We start from the raw sequence: 24,473 nt of genomic DNA on the forward strand, positions 1-24,473 counted from the left end.
GCATACTTTATTTACAAAAAATTATGGGCATAGTAAAATACGTACTTTCTCCAGCTCAAGTTTCCACATTTTTATGAACCCATCAGTTGATGCAGACACCAGAATTTTGAGGCCTTCGACTTCAAAACTATGCATGCTTTTCACTCTGATAGATAAAAAAGTAAAATACATAAACAATTTTACATTACACAGTGTAAAAAAAAAAAAAAAAGGTACTCTAAGTGTTTTTAATATACACAAATAATGGTAGATGGCTAAAAACCAAACAGTTTTTCCCATACAAATAATTAATTTTGAGGATCACGAAAAATACACTGCGACGTAAACTCTTAAGGCGATATTCAGAGCTCTGCATCAGGTTCATTTATTGAAACGTCAAATGACTATCAGTAGATTTTCACGTAATACTCCAGCTACACTTTTAGGCAAAATCATATCACAGGAAACACTTGTTCTGGTAATCTATACAGTGCTCAGTGCTAAATGTGAGCTGGTGGTTTCAGCTGGGGGCCAAACAACACATTTGTGGATCCAAAACCTATTTTCCATCATCAGATTTTGATCCAAATCAAGAGGGGGGAAAAACACAAAAGGAGGAGAGGAAAAGAAAGATACAGCAAGAAAAAAAGAGACAGAAAGAAAGCAGGGATGAAAAAATCCAAAAACGGTGAGTTAAGAGGGAAAGGAGCATCCTGCTGCTGGATAAAAGAGGCAGGACGTGAATCAAGACTTGGTATTTGACAACTTTGACATTTGATCACGGCCACAGCAGGCTTCAGAGCAAAATTCTGGCCCCCAAAAATGATTATTTTCACAAATAAAGCACTGATAGTGCTAATATCTGGCTTCAGAGCACTCAGACAAAGTAGACAAAGAAAAGCTGAAAGAAAAAGTGTGTTAACTTTGGAAACGATCTTCCAGGGGGATACTTCATCTACATGTAGATTCCTCACCTCTTGAATCTGCTCCAGAAGCCAAATAGAATCCAGAAAAAACGCAAATAGCTCTCCTGTGCAGACAGATGGCGCTAGAGCTACAACTTAATATGTTCTTCATGGAACAGTCTATGGCACCTTCACAGCATGCTTACATCAGTTCCCATGCCCATGGAGGCAGCTTTCAGGCTGACTTGATTCACAGAAAACTTAATGTGCAGGATCTAACGTGTGACATTATTATAATAGATTATTAGGCCAATTCTTAGAAGGTAGCGGGTGGGTTTGGTGAGGACTCTCCCTGTAGATTGAGAAACCACCCGAATTACAGGTACTGGTGGTAAGTAAATTGCTGTTTTGAAGGCTACTTCTACCTGCAGATATACCTCACCTCTTGAATCAATACCCAGTAAGTGCATCCAGGCTGGTGGGTTTGAGGAGATAGTGAAACCATTAAGTCGTGCAACAAGGATCTGTCAAAAAGGGCACCCACGTCTGCAGACTTTGGAATAGAAACAGCAATGTTTGGTGACCGTGTGGACTGAATAATTTCTAATACTGGAACACCACAAGGCCATGGAAAAGAAATGGCCTTCACACTGGTGGAACATGCCCGATGGATTGGAGGGGCTCCTTGTTGGCAAAGATGTAGCAGATACTGAAGCGCAGAATGACCCAATAGGAAATAGCTCACTTCCAAATCATCTTGAATCACTTGGAGCCAACACAGCCTAGGAAAAGTAGTTGCAGACCCTGTTGATGCAGAATCTAAGAGAACTATGAGGTTTGAGGTGGTGCAGCATCTTCTCTTGTTTGGTGCGATGAGGACGCTGATAGAATTTTGGCAAAGTAAAGGACTGACCAACATGAAAAGGAGTGACTGTCGGAAGCGTAAAAGGACCTTGTCTGCAGGACAAGCTTATCTTGGAAAAGAAGCAGGAAGGCAGATAGACAAAGCCTGCAGCTCCCCAACCTGCCGAGCTGAAGTAATTGTGATCAGAAAAAACAGACTTTAGAGTCAGCAGGTTCGAAGGATAACTATGCATGTTCTCAAATGGAGGACCCATCAGAAAGCTGAGCACCAAACTGAAGAAGGAAACAAAGTGGTCAACTCCTTAAGCATAAGAGACCTGAACTAGGATGGCTGATCCAAAAAGGAAAAGAATAATGGAAGGGTCAACAAATAACCTTAACAGTGACTGCAGCGAAGCCCTGCCAGGCCAGGCCGAGTGCAAAGCAAAACATCATACAAACGTGCATCAAAGGAGATCAACTGCTTCTCAGTACACCAAGAAACAAATTGTGAACAATGTCCACTACCTCTAACCTCAGAACATCCAAGCACCTCTAAAACAGGTTCAACCCAATCAAACATATCAGTCAAGACAGTTAAGCGACTCTTAGAAATTATAGCTGCATTGCATTGCCCATGCTCGACTGCAAATCTGCCCGCTGCAGAAATGTCTGGCAAGTCATTGGTCTTAGTCACAGGTTCAGTTACAGGATCAAGCCTTGGTAGACAGCTGCATTCATCACTCTGCAGTGGTGGTACAAACAAAACCTATTAAAGGGGGTGGCTGTTCCTTGACCCAGTTCATTCTCACACTGGACGCGTCCCTCACAGAATCTCACTGTTCAGGGTCCCAGGGATACCAAACACCAGGGTCTCCACATCAACTACCTCGAGCTTCAAGCTGTTCACCTGGCATTGAAAGCGTTCCCAACTCACTTGATAGGCAAGTTTGTCTTTGTCCAGACAGACAACATGACAGTCATGTATTATCTACAAAAACAGGGGGTTGGGGGGGGAGAGAGGGGAGGAGGGGTACACTCTCTACAGTTATCACGCCTATCTAAGACGATTTGGCATTGGGCAATTGTAATGAAATGGCTCCCTGGTGCAGTTACCCCCCACTTTTTGCCTGATACTGATGCTGACTTGACTGAGAAGAGTGCTGGGACCCTGCTAACCAGGCCCCAGCACCAGTGTTCTTTCACCTAAAATGTACCATTGTCTCCACAATTGGCACAACCCTGGCACCAAGGTAAGTCCCTTGTAACTGGTACCCCTGGTACCAAGGGCCCTGATGCCAGGGAAGGTCTCTAAGGGCTGCAGCATGTCTTATGCCACCCTAGGGACCCCTCACTCAGCACAGACACACTGCTTGCCAGCTTGTGTGTGCTGGTGGGGAGAAAATGACTAAGTCGACATGGCACTCGCCTCAGGGTGCCATGCCAAGCTCACACTGCCTGTGGCATAGGTAAGTCACCCCTCTAGCAGGCCTTACAGCCCCAAGGCAGGGTGCACTATACCACAGGTGAGGGCATAGGTGCATGAGCCCTATGCCCCTACAGTGTCTAAACAAAACCTTAGACATTGTAAGTGCAGGGTAGCCATAAGAGAATATGGTCTGGGAGTCTGTCAAAAACGAACTCCACAGCTCCATAATGGCTACACTGAATACTGGGAAGTTTAGTATCAAACTTCTCAGAATAATAAACCTTCACTGATGCCAGTGTTGGATTTATTAAAAAATGCACACCGAGGGCATCTTAGAGATGCCCCCTGTATTTTACCCAATTGTTCAGTGCAGGACTGACTGGTCTGTGCCAGCCTGCTGCTCAGAGACGAGTTTCTGACCCCATGCGGTGAGAGCCTTTGTGCTCTCTGAGGACAGAAACAAAGCCTGCTCTGGGTGGAGGTGCTTCACACCTGCCCCCTGCAGGAACTGTAACACCTAGCAGTGAGCCTCAAAGGCTCTGGCTTTGTGTTACAATGCCCCAGGGCATTCCAGCTAGTGGAGATGCCCGCCCCCTGGACACAGCCCCCACTTTTGGCGGCAAGTCCAGGAGAGATAATGAGAAAAACAAGGAGTCGTCACTGGCCAGTCAGGACAGCCCCTAAGGTGTCCTGAGCTGAAGTGACTCTAACTTTTAGAAATCCTCCATCTTGCAGATGGAGGATTCCCCCAATAGGGATAGGAATGTGACCCCCTCCGCTTGGGAGGAGGCACAAAGAGGGTGTACCCACCCTCAGGGCTAGTAGCCATTGGCTCCTAACCCCCCAGACCTAAACACGCCCTTAAATTTAGTATTTAAGGGCTCCCCTGAACCTAAGAATTTAGATTCCTGCAACTACAAGAAGAAGAGGACTGCTGTAAAGAAATGGCTCCCTGTTGCAGTTACCCCCCACTTTTTGCCTGATACTGATGCTGACTTGACTGAGAAGTGTGCTGGGACCCTGCTAACCAGGCCCCAGCACCAGTGTTCTTTCACCTAAAATGTACCATTGTATCCACAATTGGCACACCCTGGCATCCAGGTAAGTCCCTTGTAACTGGTACCTCTGGTACCAAGGGCCCCGATGCCTGGGAAGGTCTCTAAGGGCTGCAGCATGTCTTATGCCACCCTGGAGACCCCTCACTCAGCACAGACACACTGCTTACCAGCTTGTGGGTGCTAGTGAGAACAAAATGAGTAAGTCGACATGGCACTCCCCTCAGGGTGCCATGCCAGCCTCTCACTGCCTATGCAGTATAGGTAAGACACCCCTCTAGCAGGCCTTACAGCCCTAAGGCAGGGTGCACCATACCATAGGTGAGGGCACCAGTGCATGAGCACTGTGCCCCTACAGTGTCTAAGCCAAACCTTAGACATTGTAAGTGCAGGGTAGCCATAAGAGTATATGGCCTGGGAGTCTGTCAAACACGAACTCCACAGCACCATAATGGCTACACTGAAAACTGGGAAGTTTGGTATCAAACTTCTCAGCACAATAAATGCACACTGATGCCAGTGTACATTTTATTGTGAAACACACCCCAGAGGGCACCTTAGAGGTGCCCCCTGAAACTGTATCCAACTATCTGTGTAGGCTGACTGGTTCCAGCAGCCTGCCACACTAGAGACATGTTGCTGGCCCCATGGGGAGAGTGCCTTTGTCACTCTGAGGCCAGTAACAAAGCTTGCATTGGGTGGAGATGCTAACACCTCCCCCAGGCAGGAGCTGTAACACCTGGCGGTGAGCCTCAAAGGCTCACCCCTTTGTCACAGCACCGCAGGACACTCCAGCTAGTGGAGTTGCCTGCCCCCTCTGGCCACGGCCCCCACTTTTGGCGGCAAGGCCGGAGGAAACAAAGAAAACAACAAGGAGGAGTCACTGGCCAGTCAGGACAGCCCCTAAGGTGTCCTGAGCTGAAGTGACTAACTTTTAGAAATCCTCCATCTTGCAGATGGAGAATTCCCCCAATAGGATTAGGGATGTGACCCCCTCCCCTTGGGAGGAGGCACAAAGAGGGTGTACTCACCCTCAGGGCTAGTAGCCATTGGCTACTAACCCCCCAGACCTAAACACGCCCTTAAATTTAGTATTTAAGGGCTTCCCTGAACCTAGGAAAACAGATTCCTGAAACTACAAGAAGAAGAGGACTGCTGAGCTGAAAAACCCCTGCAGAGGAAGAACAGAAGACACCAACTGCTTTGGCCCCAGACTTACCGGCCTGTCTCCTGCCTTCCAAAGAAACCTGTTCCAGCGACGCTTTCCAAGGGACCAGCGACCTCTGAATCCTCTGAGGACTGCCCTGCTTCACGAAAGACAAGAAACTCCCGAGGACAGCGGCACTGCTCCAAAAGAACTACAACTTTGTTTCAAGGAGCAGATTTAAAGACCCCTGCAACTCCCCGCAAGAAGCGTGAGACTTGCAACACTGCACCCGGCGACCCCGACTCGACTGGTGGAGAACCAACACCTCAGGGAGGACCCTCCGGCGACTCCGAGACTGTGAGTAACCAAAGTTGTCCCCCCTGAGCCCCCACAGCGACGCCTGCAGAGGGAATCCCGAGGCTCCCCCGGACCGCGACTGTCTGAACTCCATTTCCCGACTGCTGTAAAAGACCCTGCACCCGCAGCCCCCAGCACCTGAAGGAGCGGAAATTCTGTGCAGGAGTGACCCCCAGGAGGCCCTCTCCCTTGCCCAGGTGGTGGCTACCCCGAGGAGACCCCCCCTTGCCTGCCTGCATCGCTGAAGAGACCCCTTGGTCTCCCATAGGAAACTATTGGAAACCCGACGCGTGTTCCCACACTGCACCCGGCCGCCCCCGCGCTGCTGAGGGCGTACTTTTTGTGCGGACTCGTGTCCCCCCCGGTGCCCTACAAAACCCCCCTGGTCTGCCCTCCGAAGACGCGGGTACTTACCTGCTGGCAGACTGGAACCGGGGCACCCCCTTCTCTCCATTGAAGCCTATGTGTTTTGGGCACCTCTTTGACCTTTGCACCTGACCGGCCCTGAGCTGCTGGTGTGATAACTTTGGGGTTGCTCTGAACCCCCAACGGTGGGCTACCTTGGACCCAAAACTGAAACCTGTAAGTGACTTACTTACCTGTTAAAACTAACAATACTTTACCTCCCCCAGGAACTGTGAAAATTGCACTAAGTGTCCACTTTTAAAACAGCTATTTGTGTTTTATGTAAGAAGTATACATGCTAATGTAATGATTCAAAGTTCCTAAAGTACTTAACTGCAATACCTTTCAAATGAGATATTACATGTAGAATTTGAACCTGTGGTTCTTAAAATAAACTAAGAAAATATATTTTTCTATAACAAAACTTATTGGCTGGATTTGTCTCTGAGTGTGTGTTCCTCATTTATTGCCTGTGTGTATGTACAACAAATGCTTAACACTACTCCTTTGATAAGCCTACTACTCGACCACACTACCACAAAATAGAGCATTAGTATTATCTCTTTTTGCCACTATCTTACCTCTAAGGGGAACCCTTGGACTCTGTGCATGCTATTCCTTACTTTGAAATAGCACATACAGAGCCAACTTCCTACAACTGCTGAGCTGAAAGACCCGTGCAGAAGAAGAAAGAAGACCCCAACTGCTTTGGCCCCAGACCTACCGGCCTGTCTCCTGCCTTCTAAAGAAACCTGCTCCAGCGACGCTTTCCCCAGGACCAGCGACCTCTGAATCCTCAGAGGACTGCCCTGCTTCAAGAGGAACAAGAAACTCCCGAGGACAGCGGCCCTGTTCCAAAAAGACTGCAACTTTGTTACAGAGGAGCAGATTTAAAGACCCCTGCAAATCCCCGCAAGAAGCGCGAGACTTGCAACACTGCACCCGGCGACCCCGACTCGACTGGTGGAGAAACAACGCTACAGGGAGGACCCTCCGGCGACTCCAAGACTGTGAGTAACCAAAGTTGTCCCCCCTGAGCCCCCACAGCGACGCCTGCAGAGGGAATCCCGAGGCTCCCCCTGACCGCGACTGCCTGACTCTAAAATCCCAACGGCTGGAAAAGACCCTGCACCCGCAGCCCCCAGCACCTGAAGGATCGGAACTCCATCGCAGGAGTGACCCCCATGAGGCCCTCTCCCTTGCCCAGGTGGTGGCTACCTCAAGGAGCCCCCCCCCCTTGCCTGCCTGCACCGCTGAAGAGACCCCTTGGTCTCCCATTGACTCCCATTGGAAACCCGACGCTAGTTTGCACACTGCACCCGGCCGCCCCTGCGCTGCTGAGGGTGTACTTTTTGTGTGGACTTGTGTCCCCCCCGGTGCCCTACAAAACCCCCCTGGTCTGCCCTCCGAAGACGCGGGTACTTACCTGCTGGCAGACCGGAACCGGGGCACCCCCTTCTCTCCATTGAAGCCTATGCGTTTTGGGCACCACTTTGAACTCTGCACCTGACCGACCCTGAGCTGCTGGTGTGGTGACTTTGGGGTTGCTCTGAACCCACAACGGTGGGCTACCTTGGACCCCAATCTGAACCCCGTAGGTGGTTTACTTACCTGCAAGAACTAACATTACTTTACCTCCCCCAGGAACTGTGAAAATTGCACTGTGTTCACTTTTAAAACAGCTAAATGTGTTTTATGTAAAAAGTATATATGCTATTGTAATTATTCAAAGTTCCTAAAGTACTTACCTGCAATACCTTTCAAATTAGATATTACATGTAGAATTTGAACCTGTGGTTCTTAAAATAAACTAAGAAAATATATTTTTCTATACAAAAACCAATTGGCTGGAATTGTCTCGGAGTGTGTGTTCCTCATTTATTGCCTGTGTGTATGTACAACAAATGCTTAACACTACTCCTTTGATAAGCCTACTGCACGACCACACTACCACAAAATAGAGCATTAGTATTATCTCTTTTTGCCACTATCTTACCTCTAAGGGGAACCCTTGGACTCTGTGCATGCTATTCCTTACTTTGAAATAGCACATACAGAGCCAACTTCCTACAGCAATTAATCACAACATTAACCTGTTAGCGAAACACCTCGAAGGGAAGGGTAGCGGCTTTGCCAACCCAGGGATCGAAAAATCATAAACATTTTATTAGACCTGCAGGTCGAATAGCTTGAACAATCTACTCGACCTAACTAATGTACTTGATCGGGAAACAGGCCTCAAATTGTGTGATCCTATGCAAATATTGTATTTTACAGTTGCTTTTTTCTTCATTCTCACATATGAGTGCACCTTCAAATATGCAAGTTCAGCATGCTGTAAAAACAAAAAATAAAAAAGTCCTCTTTTGACTTATTAAATAAACTATACATTTGCTCCATGCATAATAAATCTAGCCCACATATATGCTACACATGATCCATGAATGACTTGCCCCTTACTTTACTTATAGCTTTTCCATCAGGGCAGGAGCGTTTCTCAGTTTATGTTTAAACACTCACTTTTAATAAGTATATTTCTAAAGCATGATGTGGTAGCACACGGTCATTTATAGACAGTAAATTTCCAAGAAATGTCCAAAAATCTTCCCACTACTTTGCAGCTTTACTGATAAAACTATATAGTGTATTAACAATAATCTGTGAAAATTAGGTTTCAGAATAAATATTTATCATTTGCACATCACCATGTTCTGACTTTTTCCCCCCCATCCTATTAAAAAAAAAAAATCCATCACACAAATACAAAAAATGGTCTTTCACAGCTACTGAAATATATTTTGAAATGTTTGTTAAGTTGACTTAGTTATATGAATGTTATGTGTTAGGAAAGAACACAGCTTTTCACAAAGGCCAGACAGTTCACCTTACAAAAGCCTGGAACTCTGCAGTCACAAGGAAAAGCATTGGCATTGCGAGAAGACAAACTAACTTTTGACCTCTGTCTCTGAACACAGAGCAAATGTGACAAGAATAAGATTTAAGGGCATCTTAATTGCTAATTCAGTTTCTGTCTGAACAGAACACCTGATCTTTGTCCACTTGCCAGAAAAGGTGAGTAGGTTTTACAAATAGCTGGACTTCATAAAAAATGACTCGCCATAGTGAATGGTTGAGTAGATTTTTCGAGCCCTGCAACCCCCTCAGCAGGATGCAGCAATAGGTCCAAGAGTGGGAACCCCTCCCTCAAGTCCTCCTCCTATACATCCACAAGGGAGGCTTTCCAAAGATAGACCTGTTTGCAGCAGCAGGGAATGCAAAATGCCCAGACTTCACCTCCAGGTTCCCATACCCACTATCCAAGGGCAATGCTCTATAGATGAAGCGGTCAGGAATATCTGCCTACATTTTTCTACCTGCCCCTCTTCTTTCGTTTGTGTTTTGAAAGCACAGGCAAACATCTCTCACACTCATTCCAGTAGCTCCCACTTAGGCTCGTCAACCACGGTTCACCACACTAGTAGACCTCTCTGTAGTTCCCCACAAGAAGCTTCCCTCAACCTGGACATTCTCACTCAGAACCATGGAGAAATCAGGCATCCAAATCCAAAGGAACTCAACTTTGCAATTTGGCTCCTGAGGTCAAAGAATTAGGTTACCTTAATCACCCACCTGAATGTATGACCATTCTCAAAAAAGCTTGTAAATGTATAACAAGAGCATATTATGCAGCTAATTGGAAACGATTGGTCTTCTACTGCCGCAGTAAGCACACTGATCCACTTGAAGCAACCATGCAAAACATTGTTTGATACTTTCTCCATTTGAAGACTTCTGGCCTGGCTTACACTTCAATATGCTTACATTTAGCTGCAGAGGCTGCCTATCTCCCAAACAGGCAATACTTAGCTTTGTTCAAAGTACCAGTTATTAAGGGATTTGTGGAAGGCTTTAAAAGACTGATTCCACCCACAGTTCCATCTGTACCCTAATGGAATCTCACCAGACTTATGGGTCCACCATGGGAACCATTACATAATTGCCCCCTCCAATTTCTATCTTGGAAGGTCGCTTTTTTGATGGTCATTAATTCACTTAGGTGTGTCAGTGAGCTCGAAGCATTAAGCTTTGAAGAACCTTTCTTCCAACTACACAGAGATAGGGTGGTCCTTCAAACCAACCCTAAATTCCTTCCAAAGGTGCTTTCCTTATTTCACCTCAGACACTTGAATTAACTGCCAAATTCAGTTGCGGAAATGGCCCTTCATACGCTAGAAATGAAGAGATCTAATATATTACAGTGACAGAACTAAACAGTTCTGTAAAACTAAACAACTCTATGTTGCTTTTTCGCCCTCTCACAAAGGAAAGCCCATATCTAAATCAGGCATTTCTAGATGGATAATTAAATGCATTCAGACGTCTTACTCCAAAGGCAAAATAATTTTACCTACACCCCCTAAAGCACACACTACCCATAGGTTAGGGGCTTCTATGGCTTTCCTGGGCAACATCCCAATAGCTGACATTTGTAAGGCTGCTATATGGTCTACACCACACATTTTCATCAAACATTTTTGTGCAGATGTTTTAACACACCAACAAGCTAATGTAGGACAGGCAGTGATACGCACACTTTTCCAAACAAATGCAACACCACAGGTTAGCATCACTTTTTGGAGGGCTGTGTATGCAAAGCATGTGTACCTACAGCCATGCATGCCTTGAACAGAAGATGTTACTTATCCTGTAAGCATCTGTTTGTGGCACGTAGTGCTGTAAATTCATATGTGCCCACACTACTCCCTAAACACCTGTGGCCATTGCAGTTCCTTCTTATATTTTCTTATGCATGGACATCTCTTTAATGATACTTACTCATACTCCACTCTGTCCCACCTGCAGGAAAACAATTTTAGTTGATGCCCATGCGCATTCTCACTAAGATGAAGGGTCACTTTGCCTCGTGGCTCTAAAGTCTTCTTCAAAGAAAAACAACTTGCACACATCCGGACATAACAGTAGATGTTAGGAGTATGAAGAGCATGTTTATTTTCAGCCGTTCAAGCCTCGAACATCATGTTAAATCGCTCAATCACCAGGTGAAGGCAGAGACTCTGGCAGTTTGGATGCAAAACTCAACAACTGCAAGAGAATGCCTGGCATAAGTGGAAATGGAGGGCACAGGGACAGGAAGAGCATACATTCAAGACCCTACGCAGCCAATCAAAATTACATGTGTGTGGTCCTGATGCATCTTAGTCAAAACCAGGGGAACCAAAAGGGTAGGTGAAGTGAAGCTAGATGTCTCACCTGAGGTGGGACAAGCCTCCCAGAGGCACTTGAGGTGGAATTTAAAAAGAAAAGAACAGAGGGAAGTGAGGGTGTGTTCTCGAGTGGCAAAGAAATCCACATGACAAAAAAAAAAAAAGAAAAAAGGATCGGCAATATGATGAAGATTGAGATAGTACAACTGCATACTGAAGAACACCAATGATGACCAGATGATGCATGGCCGATCAGACTTAAGAATGTGCTCAAGAGTACCGCTTCACGAATTACCGATACAGGAAGCGTAACATCACACACCACCCTGTCTGTTGACATACTAGATCATGGAAGTTTTGCTTGCCAGGACCTGAACCAACTCACAGCAGAAAATAATGGCAGCAACGTGCCTACCTGAATTAGCCCTCAGTAACCATTTCTGTGGCGGCATTGCTCAACGAAGCAAGAAACTCCAATTGCGGAATGCAGAAATGGCTGTAGAGGTGGTAGAAGTAACTGAGGGAGCGAGAAGAGGCAAATTCTATCAGAGAGGGGAACACTTTGCTTGAAAAACTTAACACCCAAAGGCTACAGAGCTTGATTGCTAGATTGCCAAGCAAAAGGATAACAGTTCGCCTATAGGTAAGACATGCACCCTAAAGAGCAAATTAAAGCAATTTTACAAAATGGCTTTGAGGAGATGGAAGAAGAATTTTGTTGCTTTTCAAAGACCCTGCAGCTGCAAAAATGTGTGTTGGACTGCTGCCCACAAAGTTTCCCACCACAGGAATAATCCCAGAACCTGCAGCATTGATGAGGATACTGACGTGCAGGGGAAGCCCGTCCTAAGGAGCTGTGGCCTGACTTTGCCTGAAGCACTCTGTATCAGGTATCTCACCGAACAAGTGAGCTTCATCAAAGGGCATGTTGATAACCGCTAATTGCAGCCGAGGGTCACAAGGATGGCGCAGAGCCCACTGTATTCAGGTCAGAGTGGAAGATTTTTTTGGCTGCATACTGCTCATCATGTACCACTTTAGCACTATAGTTACGAAGATCATCGGGCAGATTAAGAATCAACAATTGTGCCATCGCCTACAGAGCATTGGGAGTAACAGGCCAAAAACATTACATTAGTGGACCAAAGATCCAGGCTTCACACAAAAGGTGGCCCTCTTTCTCAAAGCTTGAATCAGTTTTGACTCCCTCAGGAAAATGGTTAGGGTTCTGTTTAGAGGAAGAAGATGGCAGCATGACAAGACTCTCTAGGAATTGGTAAGTCATCAAGAACTTTGGGTCAGCTGGAGCTGGACAATGGTGACTGGCAATTCACTGCAGGAGTAGAAGCTGCTGTGCACTATGATAACAAGATGGGTCCATCAAGGCTTTAGTGAATTGAAGCAAAGGTTCCATAGAAAGGAGGCAGGCAGCAAGAACTCCACAAGATTGTTAGCTTATTATTTCCTCTACTGGAAAAGGCAATTCTAGTTGAGGTCTCAAACCATGCCCATAATAAGAGTCGATTTTCCACAGTTCGATGTGCAGGTGACTGCTTCCTGAAGCCACGATGTCCCTAAATACTGCAAAATGTGGTAGACAAGTGCCCTCAAGAAGCTGCAATCTACTCAGTAGGAAAAAGGCTAAGGCAAAAAAAAAAATCTCCTTGCTCGACGAAGTCTTCTAAGAATTGAGGAAAACCAGGAATCCGGAATAGAGTACTGGAATTCTTCAGGAGAGTTAGAATCAGCAGGTGGATGAGGAAATAAGCAAACTAACACAGCTTTGTTGCAATGCACCGCCCAACCAGAGTGAGGCCTTTATATAGAAAAGGAACAAGAAAAGAAAATGTCATCAAAACATCACATGATGGGTAACACAAAAGGTGTAGGAAAACCAGAAAGGAACCAAGGAAAAAACAGCCATGATGGAAAATAAAAGATAACAAAAACCTGAAGGGGACTTGCTGCGGAGCTGCAAATCCTCAGGTAGGTAATTGCCATTTTGGAGCTGGTGAAGCAAAGAAGAGAAGCTAGGAACCCATGAGCTTGAGGAAAGGCAGCACCAGGTTAATGAAACTCAATGCCTGCAGCTGTGGGCTTCTTGTGGAGTCTTCTGAGCCCCTGGAACCAAAGGACCACACAAGGTACGGGTGCTTCAGCAGAGACCCTGCAACGTCCAGTATACCCACCTCCCGAGGTCCCAGGCTTGTCTGGAAAGGCCAGAAACAATTACCCAACCAATCTTTGGCCATGAACAGAAGAGGCAAGAACCCAAGGATGCTCACTAGCAGGATGGCCTTTTCAGTGAAGGAAAAAATGCAATCCTTCTCTGATATTTTAGGAATCACAGATCTGATCACTTCGCACTCCGATTTCCCATCAATCATAACAGAATAACTACACTGAAAACAATAAGGTACAAAAGGCTTCATTAGGGAGACATAAAAGGTAGGGTGAATCTTCAAGGAGTTGGAAAGACTCAGCCTAAAAAGCAGTAGGATTGATTTGTTTATTACAAAGAGACTGGAAAACCAAGGGCCAAAACTGAACTGGCAACTTCCTAGTGTACAAGAACCTGGAAGTCAAACCTTTCCTCCGGCCTTAAAGTTTGGGACTGGTCTTATTTTATTGGTTTAAGCCCTCACAGCACTTTTGGAACCTTGCCAATTTTGGACAATCATTTTTAGTTCGGAGTCAAGTCCCTCTAAGAATTCAGCTGCAGCAAACACAAGAGGAGTTTACAATAGGGAAGATGGAAAGGAACAAAGATGAAAACCCTGGATGCAATAGAATAGGGAAACCTTGGCAGCCTTATACAAGAACTCTGCTAAGAATAAGTATTCTGCCCAGTTTCTTCGAGTGGCATTGCAGAAAGACCTCAGATAAAGTTCAAGAGTCGGGTTGATCCAGTCAGTTTGTCCACAAGATTGCTGATAATCGCAGGAGGACAGAGTTTGATGGATATCCAGGGTAGACAAAATTGAGCGCCAGAAGCTAGAATTGGACTGAGAGCCTCTGTCAAATATTATGGTTGTCAGGGACTCAATGCATGTGGAATATGAGCCAGAAATATCTTTGCCATCATGCTGGTAGAGGGAAGCCTGAGGAAAAAGTGCCTATTTTAGTAAAGAATATACAATGACCATGGCCACTGTGTACCATGTTAGAGGAGATAAGTCCACAATAAACTTGGTGGAAATTGTGTGCCATGGATGAGGAGGGACAGGCAAAGCTGTAAACATCCAAAAGAGATGGTCTTGGATTGTGCACAAACTGGAAATGATTTAACATAAAGCTCTAAATCCCTGTGACAGTAGGCCACCAGAAGGAAACTAGGTCAGCTCGAAGATGATCTTCTATTGTATTGTGGCGACATTCCCAGAACCTCGGTTTGAATGACTTTAGTGGGGATCAACAAGATCGGTTGGAAAAAAATATAGATTTTGGTAGTAGGCCAAGGGTACTTGACTCTGCAGAATATAAAGGTCTGCCAGAGTTAGATCTCAGTGTGCCAAGTCTCAAATGCTGTTTAAAGGTCTTTGCTAGACAGAGAACTTTGTCAGGAAACCAAAGGATTGGCGTCTCAGGATCCTCAACCAAAATGTCCCAGCTAGACAAGAAATCAGCAAGAATGTTCTGTGTGCCAGGGATGTGAATAACCTAGCGTAGGAAACTGGACTTCTTGGCAGACGTCCTCCCCCTTTAGAACTACTAGATGCTGGTTTTCGACTGACTGTGTACTGAGGCCTACTAATCAGATCTCAGTGCCAGTACCCTTTTCTTTAAAACAAGCTATGTCTGATTATTGCACAATTGGCACAGGACTTTAGCAGCACCCTAGTAAGGGTACATCTGGTTCCTAGGGCATGGGTTCTAAAGTGGGTCCCTAAGGGTTGCAGCATATCTTATGCCACACTAAGGGACCCACACACAAATTGCACACAGCCTGCGATCGCAGACTGCAAGCCCTGAGTGAAAAAATGACATGGCAAACTCATTGTGTGCCATGCCACAGTCACTGCATGTATAATATGCAAGTCAACCCCTACAGCAGGCCTTAAGAGCACTAAGGCATTATAATACATGTGAGGGCATGTCTGCAGTCTAATAGTTTTATTGCTAGACGTTGCAAGTGAACAAGGAAGCCATCTTAAGGTATGTACCGGGCACTGGTCACTACGAGTTACCCAGCTAGATAATAGGTTTATTGAAACCTATGGTATTTGGTATCAAATATCTTGTCTTAATAAACCAATACTGATGCAGTATTGGATTTATTACGACATGCACCAACAAGGCGCCTTAGAGGTGCCCCTTAAACCCTAATAATCCTCTAGTGTGCTGGCTGGCTGGCATCCATCAGCCTACCATCACAGACAAGTTTCTGACCCCCCCCCCCCAACGGAGGTGCGATCCCCCCCCCCCCCCCCCCCACCCACCCAAGGGGTCAGAAACAATGCCTGCTATGGCAGGAGGTGTTATCACCTCCTCCTGCCAGGATGGCTAGTAACTTTGCATACCAAAGCCAGGGACTTCAAAGTCCCTGCTGCCTTTGATCTGCAACCCAGTCTTCCCCCAGACCTGAGAGAGGTAACTCAGCCTGCCATGAGGCCCACTGAGCACCAGGACAGGTGGGAAATTAGACAGTCAGGATAAATAGTACACTGTCAGGCTAGTCACACCCCTAGGATGGTCTACCTGAAGTGAACACAAAAAGGAGAATTCCACCATTTTGTGTGTGGTGGAATTAGGAGCTCTGGGACAGGGGGATGACCACTCCCCACAGCATGTGGTGATGTAGGGAGGAGTAGTGACTCCAAAAGGTAAGTAGCCCATTGGCTTATACCCTTCACTCCCCTTAACACCCCTAAAGTGAGTACTCAGGTGGCTCCCTGAAACTAGGAATTTAAATTTGACTACTGGAAACAGAGAAAGACGAAGGACCGCAGAGAGCGAAAACTGAAGACCTGCACTAAAGACTGGCACAAAGCCCTGCCAAGCTGTTTGCACTGCCACTATCGCTGGGACCAACTTCACAAAGAGCTGGACATCTTCCCCAAAACCCTTGGACAACTGCCCTGCACCTCAACAACAGGAAAAGATCTCCCTTGGAGCAGAGGAGCTGATCATCTGCATCCACAGACACCACCAACACAGTCTGGTAGTCTGTATAATCCGGACTCCAACAGCACAAAGACAGACCTACTGTTGAGGAACATCAGGATCCACAAGGCCAGCATCGAGAGTGGCTGCACTGCCCCGTTTCCCCTCTTCACCCGGTCACCAAGAGACAGAATGAGTCTCTGACCGTTGCGACCCAAATCCTCAAAGCACCCCTGCACACGAGCTCCATAGCCAGACTCCGAAGGAGACAATGATGCCAATAGGGTCCTGAGACCCTCAACAGTTGAGCCTAAACTTGGGTTTTGCCTGACTGGTCTCACCCAGTTGCCACCTGTAGCTTCTTTCTGCAGGTACCAACAACCGCAATTTTCTTCAGCAGCGCAACTCTGTCAGACAAAGCACCATTACACACAAGCCCCCGAGCTCGAGTTCAATTGGACCAACGGTGTCCCTGCATGCCCAAGACCCTCAAGACCCTAGTCTCCTTCTGGGTTGAGCAGGGCTGGGGCCCCCCAGTACCCACTTGCAGCCTCACTGTCCCAGGACCACTTCCCATTAAAGTGAACAGGGCACCTGACGTCAAAACGCATCTCTGCACCTAGATGTCCCAAGCCATTCTGAGGTTTTTCGTCTAGCTACTTCCTCAGAATCCGTTTCACATGCTGGGAACAGAATATATCCTGCCATACATAATTATGGCTCCTGGTATGGTAGGAATGGCATAATCCAAATCCCTAGAAGGGAGGAGAGACACAGAAGTAGGCATCAAAACCCTGTAGATAAGGCCCAGGATTGGACAAGGTCTGCGCTGTAGTGGAATGAGACTGGTCATCAGAATGTTCTTGTTACACTAAAGTCCAATAGCTCCTGTCCCAATAAAAATTGTCTCTACAGAACTGGGAGGAAAAGAGAGAAAGCCATAGAGCTTTGTGCCGTTCCAGCAAGGGTTTCCCAAGCACTAAGACATTGTTAGGAGATGTGATCAGATCAAAGGCTACCATCTCTCTATGCCTGCCTAAAGACACTAGAAGGTGAACCGTGATGGAGGTCAAAAGACCACATGTCAGTGGAGATCCATCAATAGTTTGCACATGTTCTGGGGAAAACTTCTTTCTGACCAGAATCATCTGGAGTTTTTGGGCACAACAAGACAATGTACATTCCAGAAGCACCGAAATCCTACACGGCTGGAACAGAGACAGACTGTCCGGGAAGGACTTGAATAATTAAATGCAACATGAATAAGCGTAAACCGGACCTACAGGAGGAATTAGAAACTTTATGGGAGAGTAGAAACCTCAGCACCTTTCTACCTTACACATCTGACTGTGTTCCATCCAGGTAGTGACCTCAGCAAGCTCACAAAATTGTGTACAATAGGATAGTACATTGTAATTCCTCCTGACATATCTCACACAAAGAGTCCTCAGCAAAAGCTGCATGTTTTGTCTCCCAAACAATTTCTTGAAATTTGCCAAAAGATTGTAATAACTGTTCAGACATGGGTGTACCGTGACAATTAGGAGAGTGACTCAGTGCAGAGCTGCACCAGTCAAGGAACCAATCAGATACCTCACTTTGGATTTGTTGGAGGAAAACTATCCAGGTCGAAGAGCAAAATAAACCGTCAGGCCATACAAAAAAAATCTAGAATACTTAGAAGTTGAAGTGCTGATATCAGGAAGGTCACTTGAAAGACCTGCAATGGATTGCCTAGCAAGGGGCAGCATTCACAGTCCTTAAGTAGTCAAATTCCAGGGTTTGTTGCTGAAGTACATCGGCCAGGTCTACACCAGGATCAATTCAGTAAAGAGTAAGGTCTGGATGCTTACCCTTAATCCGGACCTGGAAGGTGCAGTTGAGAAGCTGCCATTTTCTCTAGAGGAAAGAGCCAAATGTGTTAAAAAAAAAAAAAACACACACCTCCTTGTTGGATTAAGTTTTTAAAGGACTAAACAAAACTAGAAACCTGGAATCTAATAGTACAATTCTTCAGGAGAGAAAAGTTGGGATCAGCAAGTGGAGGGAGTGAGGAAACAAGTGAAGGTACACTACTTTGTAGAGACGCATCCTCCAACCAGTCTGAGGCTTTTACACAGGAAAGACACAGGAAAAGAAATGACATCAAAACATTGCATTACAAGAAACACAAAGGACTGGGAAAACATCTGAAAAGTAACAAGGAATAAACAGCCATGATGCAAAAGGAAAAGATAAGATAACGAAACACTGAAGTGGACTAGCTGTGGAGCTTATTTGAAAGGCAGCTGCAAATCCTCAGACAGGTGACTGCCATTTTGGAGCTTGAGGAGCCAGGAGCAGCAGCTGGAGCACAGGGGCAAAGGGAAAGGCAGTCCCAGGTGAATGAATGAACATCTGAGAATGCAGCTGTGGGCTTCATGTGTGTTCTTCCGAACCCCAGGAACCATAGGACTATACAAGATACAGTGGTTCTTAGGCGTGCAGGTGGCAGAAATACTGCAACAGTAACAATTACCGAACTTCAGCAGACTTGCACAATACACCTGTAAATGAGGGCACCACCTAAGTTGGAGTAATGAGGGGCCAACCATCCTGATGAGCTTCGCTTACCACTCCCTTGATGGCCTTGATGTGCATGCACTCACACTATTCACATGACCTGGAGTCATGTTTGGGCCCCAAGCACCTGAGACAACCCTCATCTGGGTTTAAGAGAGATCTATTTGTGGCAGAAATTACACCATTTAAACCCTGTAAATTACAAGGGACACAATGTCAAAATACTGCAAACAATTTAATTTTCATAGGAAAATAATCCAGTAAGAGCAACTACGAATCCACGTCAAAGGGTGTGGAAAAGAAGGAACTGACAATAACATGCTGAGCTGCAAGCATACATGTCTCTCTAATGCTATGATGATTTGAGAATGAAGAGGGAGTGGGGGGAGGGGAGGACTAATCCAGTGGTAGAGTCAGAATCATGGGACCACTTGACAAAGGAGAGATATTTCAACGTTTCCAGATCCAATCTGATGCCTGGTGGAGACTCTAAAGTTGGAAGTACACATCAGAAAGTGGTGTTCAAACAGTGTGTAGGAAGTTGGCTCTGTATGTGCTATTTCAAAGTAAGGAATAGCATGCACAGAGTCCAAGGGTTCCCCTTAGAGGTAAAATAGTGGTAAAAAGAGATAATACTAATGCTCTATTTTGTGGTAGTGTGGTCGAGCAGTAGGCTTATCCAAGGAGTAGTGTTAAGCATTTGTTGTACATACACATAGACAATAAATGAGGTACACACACTCAGAGACAAATCCAGCCAATAGGTTTTGTTATAGAAAAATATCTTTTCTTAGTTTATTTTAAGAACCACAGGTTCAAATTTAACATGTAATATCTTGTTTGAAAGGTATTGCAGGTAAGTACATTAGGAACTTTGAATCATTTCAATTGCATGTATACTTTTCAAGTTATTCACAAATAGCTATTTAAAAAGTGGACACTTAGTGCAATTTTCACAGTTCCTGGGGGAGGTAAGTTTTTGTTAGTTTTACCAGGTAAGTAAGACACTTACACGGTTCAGTTCTTGGTCCAAGGTAGCCCACCGTTGGGGGTTCAGAGCAACCCCAAAGTTACCACACCAGCAGCTCAGGGCCGGTCAGGTGCAGAGTTCAAAGTGGTGCCCAAAACGCATAGGCTATAATGGAGAGAAGGGGGTGCCCCGGTTCCGGTCTGCTTGCAGGTAAGTACCCGCGTCTTCGGAGGGCAGACCAGGGGGGTTTTGTAGGGCACCGGGGGGGACACAAGCCCACACAGAAATTTCACCCTCAGCGGCGCGGGGGCGGCCGGGTGCAGTGTTAGAACAAGCGTCGGGTTCGCAATGTTAGTCAATGAGAGATCAAGGGATCTCTTCAGCGCTGCAGGCAGGCAAGGGGGGGCTTCCTCGGGGAAACCTCCACTTGGGCAAGGGAGAGGGATTCCTGGGGGTCACTTCTGCAGTGAAAGTCCGGTCCTTCAGGTCCTGGGGGCTGCGGGTGCAGGGTCTTTTCCAGGCGTCGGGACTTAGGTTTCAGAGAGTCGCGGTCAGGGGAAGCCTCGGGATTCCCTCTGCAGGCGGCGCTGTGGGGGCTCAGGGGGGGGACAGGTTTTGGTACTCACAGTCGTAGAGTAGTCCGGGGGTCCTCCCTGAGGTGTTGGTTCTCCACCAGCCGAGTCGGGGTCGCCGGGTGCAGTGTTGCAAGTCTCACGCTTCTTGCGGGGAGTTGCAGGGTTCTTTAAAGCTGCTTCTTGAAACAAAGTTGCAGTCTTTTTGGAGCAGGTCCGCTGTCCTCTGGAGTTTCTTGTCGTTGTCGAAGCAGGGCAGTCCTCAGAGGATGCAGAGGTCGCTGGTCCCTTTGGAAGGCGTCGCTGGAGCAGAGTTCTTTGGAAGGCAGGAGACAGGCCGGTGAGTTTCTGGAGCCAAGGCAGTTGTTGTCTTCTGGTCTTCCTCTGCAGGGGTTTTCAGCTAGGCAGTCCTTCTTCTTGTTGTTGCAGGAATCTAATTTTCTAGGGTTCAGGGTAGCCCTTAAATACTAAATTTAAGGGCGTGTTTAGGTCTGGGGGGTTAGTAGCCAATGGCTACTAGCCCTGAGGGTGGGTACACCCTCTTTGTGCCTCCTCCCAAGGGGAGGGGGTCACAACCCTAATCCTATTGGGGGAATCCTCCATCTGCAAGATGGAGGATTTCTAAAAGTTAGAGTCACTTCAGCTCAGGACACCTTAGGGGCTGTCCTGACTGGCCAGTGACTCCTCCTTGTTGCTTTCTTTGTTCCCTCCAGCCTTGCCGCCAAAAGTGGGGGCCGTGGCCGGAGGGGGCGGGCAACTCCACTAAGCTGGAGTGCCCTGCTGGGCTGTGACAAAGGGGTGAGCCTTTGAGGCTCACCGCCAGGTGTCACAGCTCCTGCCTGGGGGAGGTGTTAGCATCTCCACCCAGTGCAGGCTTTGTTACTGGCCTCAGAGTGACAAAGGCACTCTCCCCATGGGGCCAGCAACATGTCTCTAGTGTGGCAGGCTGCTGGAACTAGTCAGCCTACACAGACAGTCGGTTAAGTTTCAGGGGGCACCTCTAAGGTGCCCTCTGGGGTGTATTTTGCAATAAAATGTACACTGGCATCAGTGTGCATTTATTGTGCTGAGAAGTTTGATACCAAACTTCCCAGTTTTCAGTGTAGCCATTATGGTGCTGTGGAGTTCGTGTTTGACAAACTCCCAGACCATATACTCTTATGGCTACCCTGCACTTACAATGTCTAAGGTTTTGTTTAGACACTGTAGGGGTACCATGCTCATGCACTGGTACCCTCACCTATGGTATAGTGCACCCTGCCTTAGGGCTGTAAGGTCTGCTAGAGGGGTGACTGACCTATACTTGCATAGGCAGTGAGAGGCTGGCATGGCACCCTGAGGGGAGTGCCATGTCGACTTACTCGTTTTGTCCTCACTAGCACACACAAGCTGGCAAGCAGTGTGTCTGTGCTGAGTGAGAGGTCTCCAGGGTGGCATAAGACATGCTGCAGCCCTTAGAGACCTTCCTTGGCATCAGGGCCCTTGGTACTAGAAGTACCAGTTACAAGGGACTTATCTGGATGCCAGGGTCTGCCAATTGTGGATACAAAAGTACAGGTTAGGGAAAGAACACTGGTGCTGGGGCCTGGTTAGCAGGCCTCAGCACACTTTCAATTGTAAACATAGCATCAGCAAAGGCAAAAAGTCAGGGGGCAACCATGCCAAGGAGGCATTTCCTTACACAGTGGCACTGTGCTAAGTGAGTATTGTGCATCAAATGGTGCAAAGTGTGAGGTAAAGACTGACTGACCCCTGGCTCCTCTGTGGCCGAAACAAGTTAGTACAGGCATAAGGGTTGGTGACTATTTCAGATAAAGATGAGAACAGATCAAGGCCTGGGTGTGATTGTTCCACCTCCTGGCCAGTGGCAACCATGCGGTTCCACAGATTCAATAATCCTTATGCTGGTCCTTCCAGCCAGATGGAACTTGTGGGTGTTTCCCTGGGAATCAGGTCTCTTTTGGTAGAGACAGTACAGATTCTCAGAAGGCAAGCATGTTGTCTTGTTTCCCAGTTCATGGCAGCAGAGCAACTACTCATGCTTCCCAAAATGTGGTAGTAGGTCTGCTGGGAAATTGGCTAACTAGCAGAGATAACACTTCTGATCTGGTGTCTTCTTTTTCTACACAACTCTGTAAACCTCCTCAGTGTCTGGTTGATAACGATGAACCAAATGCTGACTGTGGGGTCTGTGCTTCCAACGGCCTTCTGGTCAAGTCAGGCTTCCAGGATCAACTAGAGGTTCAGTTGTATTTAATGTTTTAAAGGCTCATTCGATTCTCGAGCAGCATCCAGTTACTGGCCAGATTTTGTGGACGCCCTGTTCACTGCATAATGAGATCAGTTCAGGTAAGCTCTGGTGTGACTTATATTGGTCTACGTCTGGAAGCTCAATGCCAAGTGTTCACTCAGACATGGAAAACCAGCATGATGAACAAATGGAATGGACATGAGACCTCCATCATCCACTTGGCAAACATGTGGTGTGAGGATGGTTGTAGGGGAAAGATAGGCAGCGCACACATGCAGGTTCAGATGGGTGGGATTAACATCACTAACCCAGCCCCAACAGAGACCTTTAGTTTTGTGCAACAAACACAGAGCCTTCAGCGACACCTCAAGTGTAAAATGGAAATGGCTTCACAAATATTCAATCCTCAAGATATACTCTGGACAATAACACTGTCAGGACAGGAGATTCTGAAAAAAATAAGACCTACATTTTTCTGTTTTGACAGGCGCTCTTGGAGTTCTTTAGGACTTTCCAGGTAAGGTAAGAGTTGTATCCACCTGTTATAAAACTAAGTTTTTGTGCCTTCAGAGGCATAGAGCGATACATTTGGATGTCATGTGATACCTGAACAATATAGGAAATTGATATGGGTAGCAGGTGGCAATCAGGAAAAGCTGGTGGGGGAGGTTTGTTAAAAATCCTGTATAAGGAATAGAGGGAAAATACACAAGAATTCAAGGACACAACTGTAAATGTCCAGGGGAACATACTAGGATAAACTGAGCAAAACTTCTCCTCCAAACAGGGTATATATGACAAAATTGTAGTGAACAGAAAAGGGAGACTGTCGTTTAAAGATCTGCACTGTCATAGGATGCACTCTAGGAATAGGAAAAGCTACCCCCTTCACGTCTTCTATCATTTAGGACTCAGGGGGTCATTCCGACCCTGGCGGTCCATGACCGCCAGGGCCGGGGACCGCAGAAGCATCGCCAATAGGCTGGCGGTGCTTCTTGGGCCATTCTGAGCGCGGCGGTAAAGCCGCGGTCAGAAAAGGGGAACCGGCGGTTTCCCGCCGGTTTTCCTCTGGCCCAGGGAATCCTCCATGGCGGCGCTGCTTGCAGCGCCGCCATGGGGATTCCGACCCCCTTCCCGCCACCCTGTTCCTGGTGGTTTTTACTGCCAGGAACAGGATGGCGGGAACGGGTGTCATGGGGCCCCTGGGGGCCCCTGCACTGCCCATGCCACTGGCATGGGCAGTGCAGGGGCCCCCTAACAGGGCCCCACAAAGATTTTCAGTGTCTGCTTTGCAGACACTGAAAATCGCGACGGGTGCCACTGCACCCGTCGCACACCTGCAAATCCGCCGGCTCCATTCGGAGCCGGCTTCCTCTTTGCAGGGGCTTTCCCGCGGGGCCGGCGGGCGATCTTTTGGAGATCGCCCGCCGGCCCAGTGGGAAAGTCGGAATGATCCTCGCGGTCTTGTGACCGTGGAGCGGTCTTCCGACGGGGAACTTTGGCGGGCGGCTTCCGCCCCCCGCTAAAGTCGGAATTACCCCCTCAATGTCTTTCTAAGAGTGAGGGCATCTACTCTGGTTCAATCCAGTTGAGGACTGACAAATATAGGACACATCTACAAAACAACAATCACTCCAAAAAGATTATTGGTACTTGCACATACACATCGG

The 24,473-nt window shown here is 47.0% G+C and overlaps 1 protein-coding gene across 2 annotated transcripts in view; it reads right to left on the reverse strand.

The window, feature by feature from the left end:
* The window catches only part of PAK1IP1 (PAK1 interacting protein 1), a 192,375-nt gene that overhangs the window by 77,759 nt on the left and 90,143 nt on the right, over positions 1 to 24,473 (reverse strand). For both annotated transcript variants that reach the window (XM_069217022.1, XM_069217031.1), the window contains one exon: positions 46 to 145. In XM_069217022.1, coding sequence (XP_069073123.1) covers positions 46 to 145 — 100 coding nt within the window. The remainder of the gene's footprint in view (positions 1 to 45; positions 146 to 24,473) is intronic.

This window comes from Pleurodeles waltl, chromosome 2_1 (genome assembly GCF_031143425.1).
Source record: "Pleurodeles waltl isolate 20211129_DDA chromosome 2_1, aPleWal1.hap1.20221129, whole genome shotgun sequence".
In the NCBI taxonomy this organism is placed as follows: Eukaryota; Metazoa; Chordata; class Amphibia; order Caudata; family Salamandridae; genus Pleurodeles; species Pleurodeles waltl.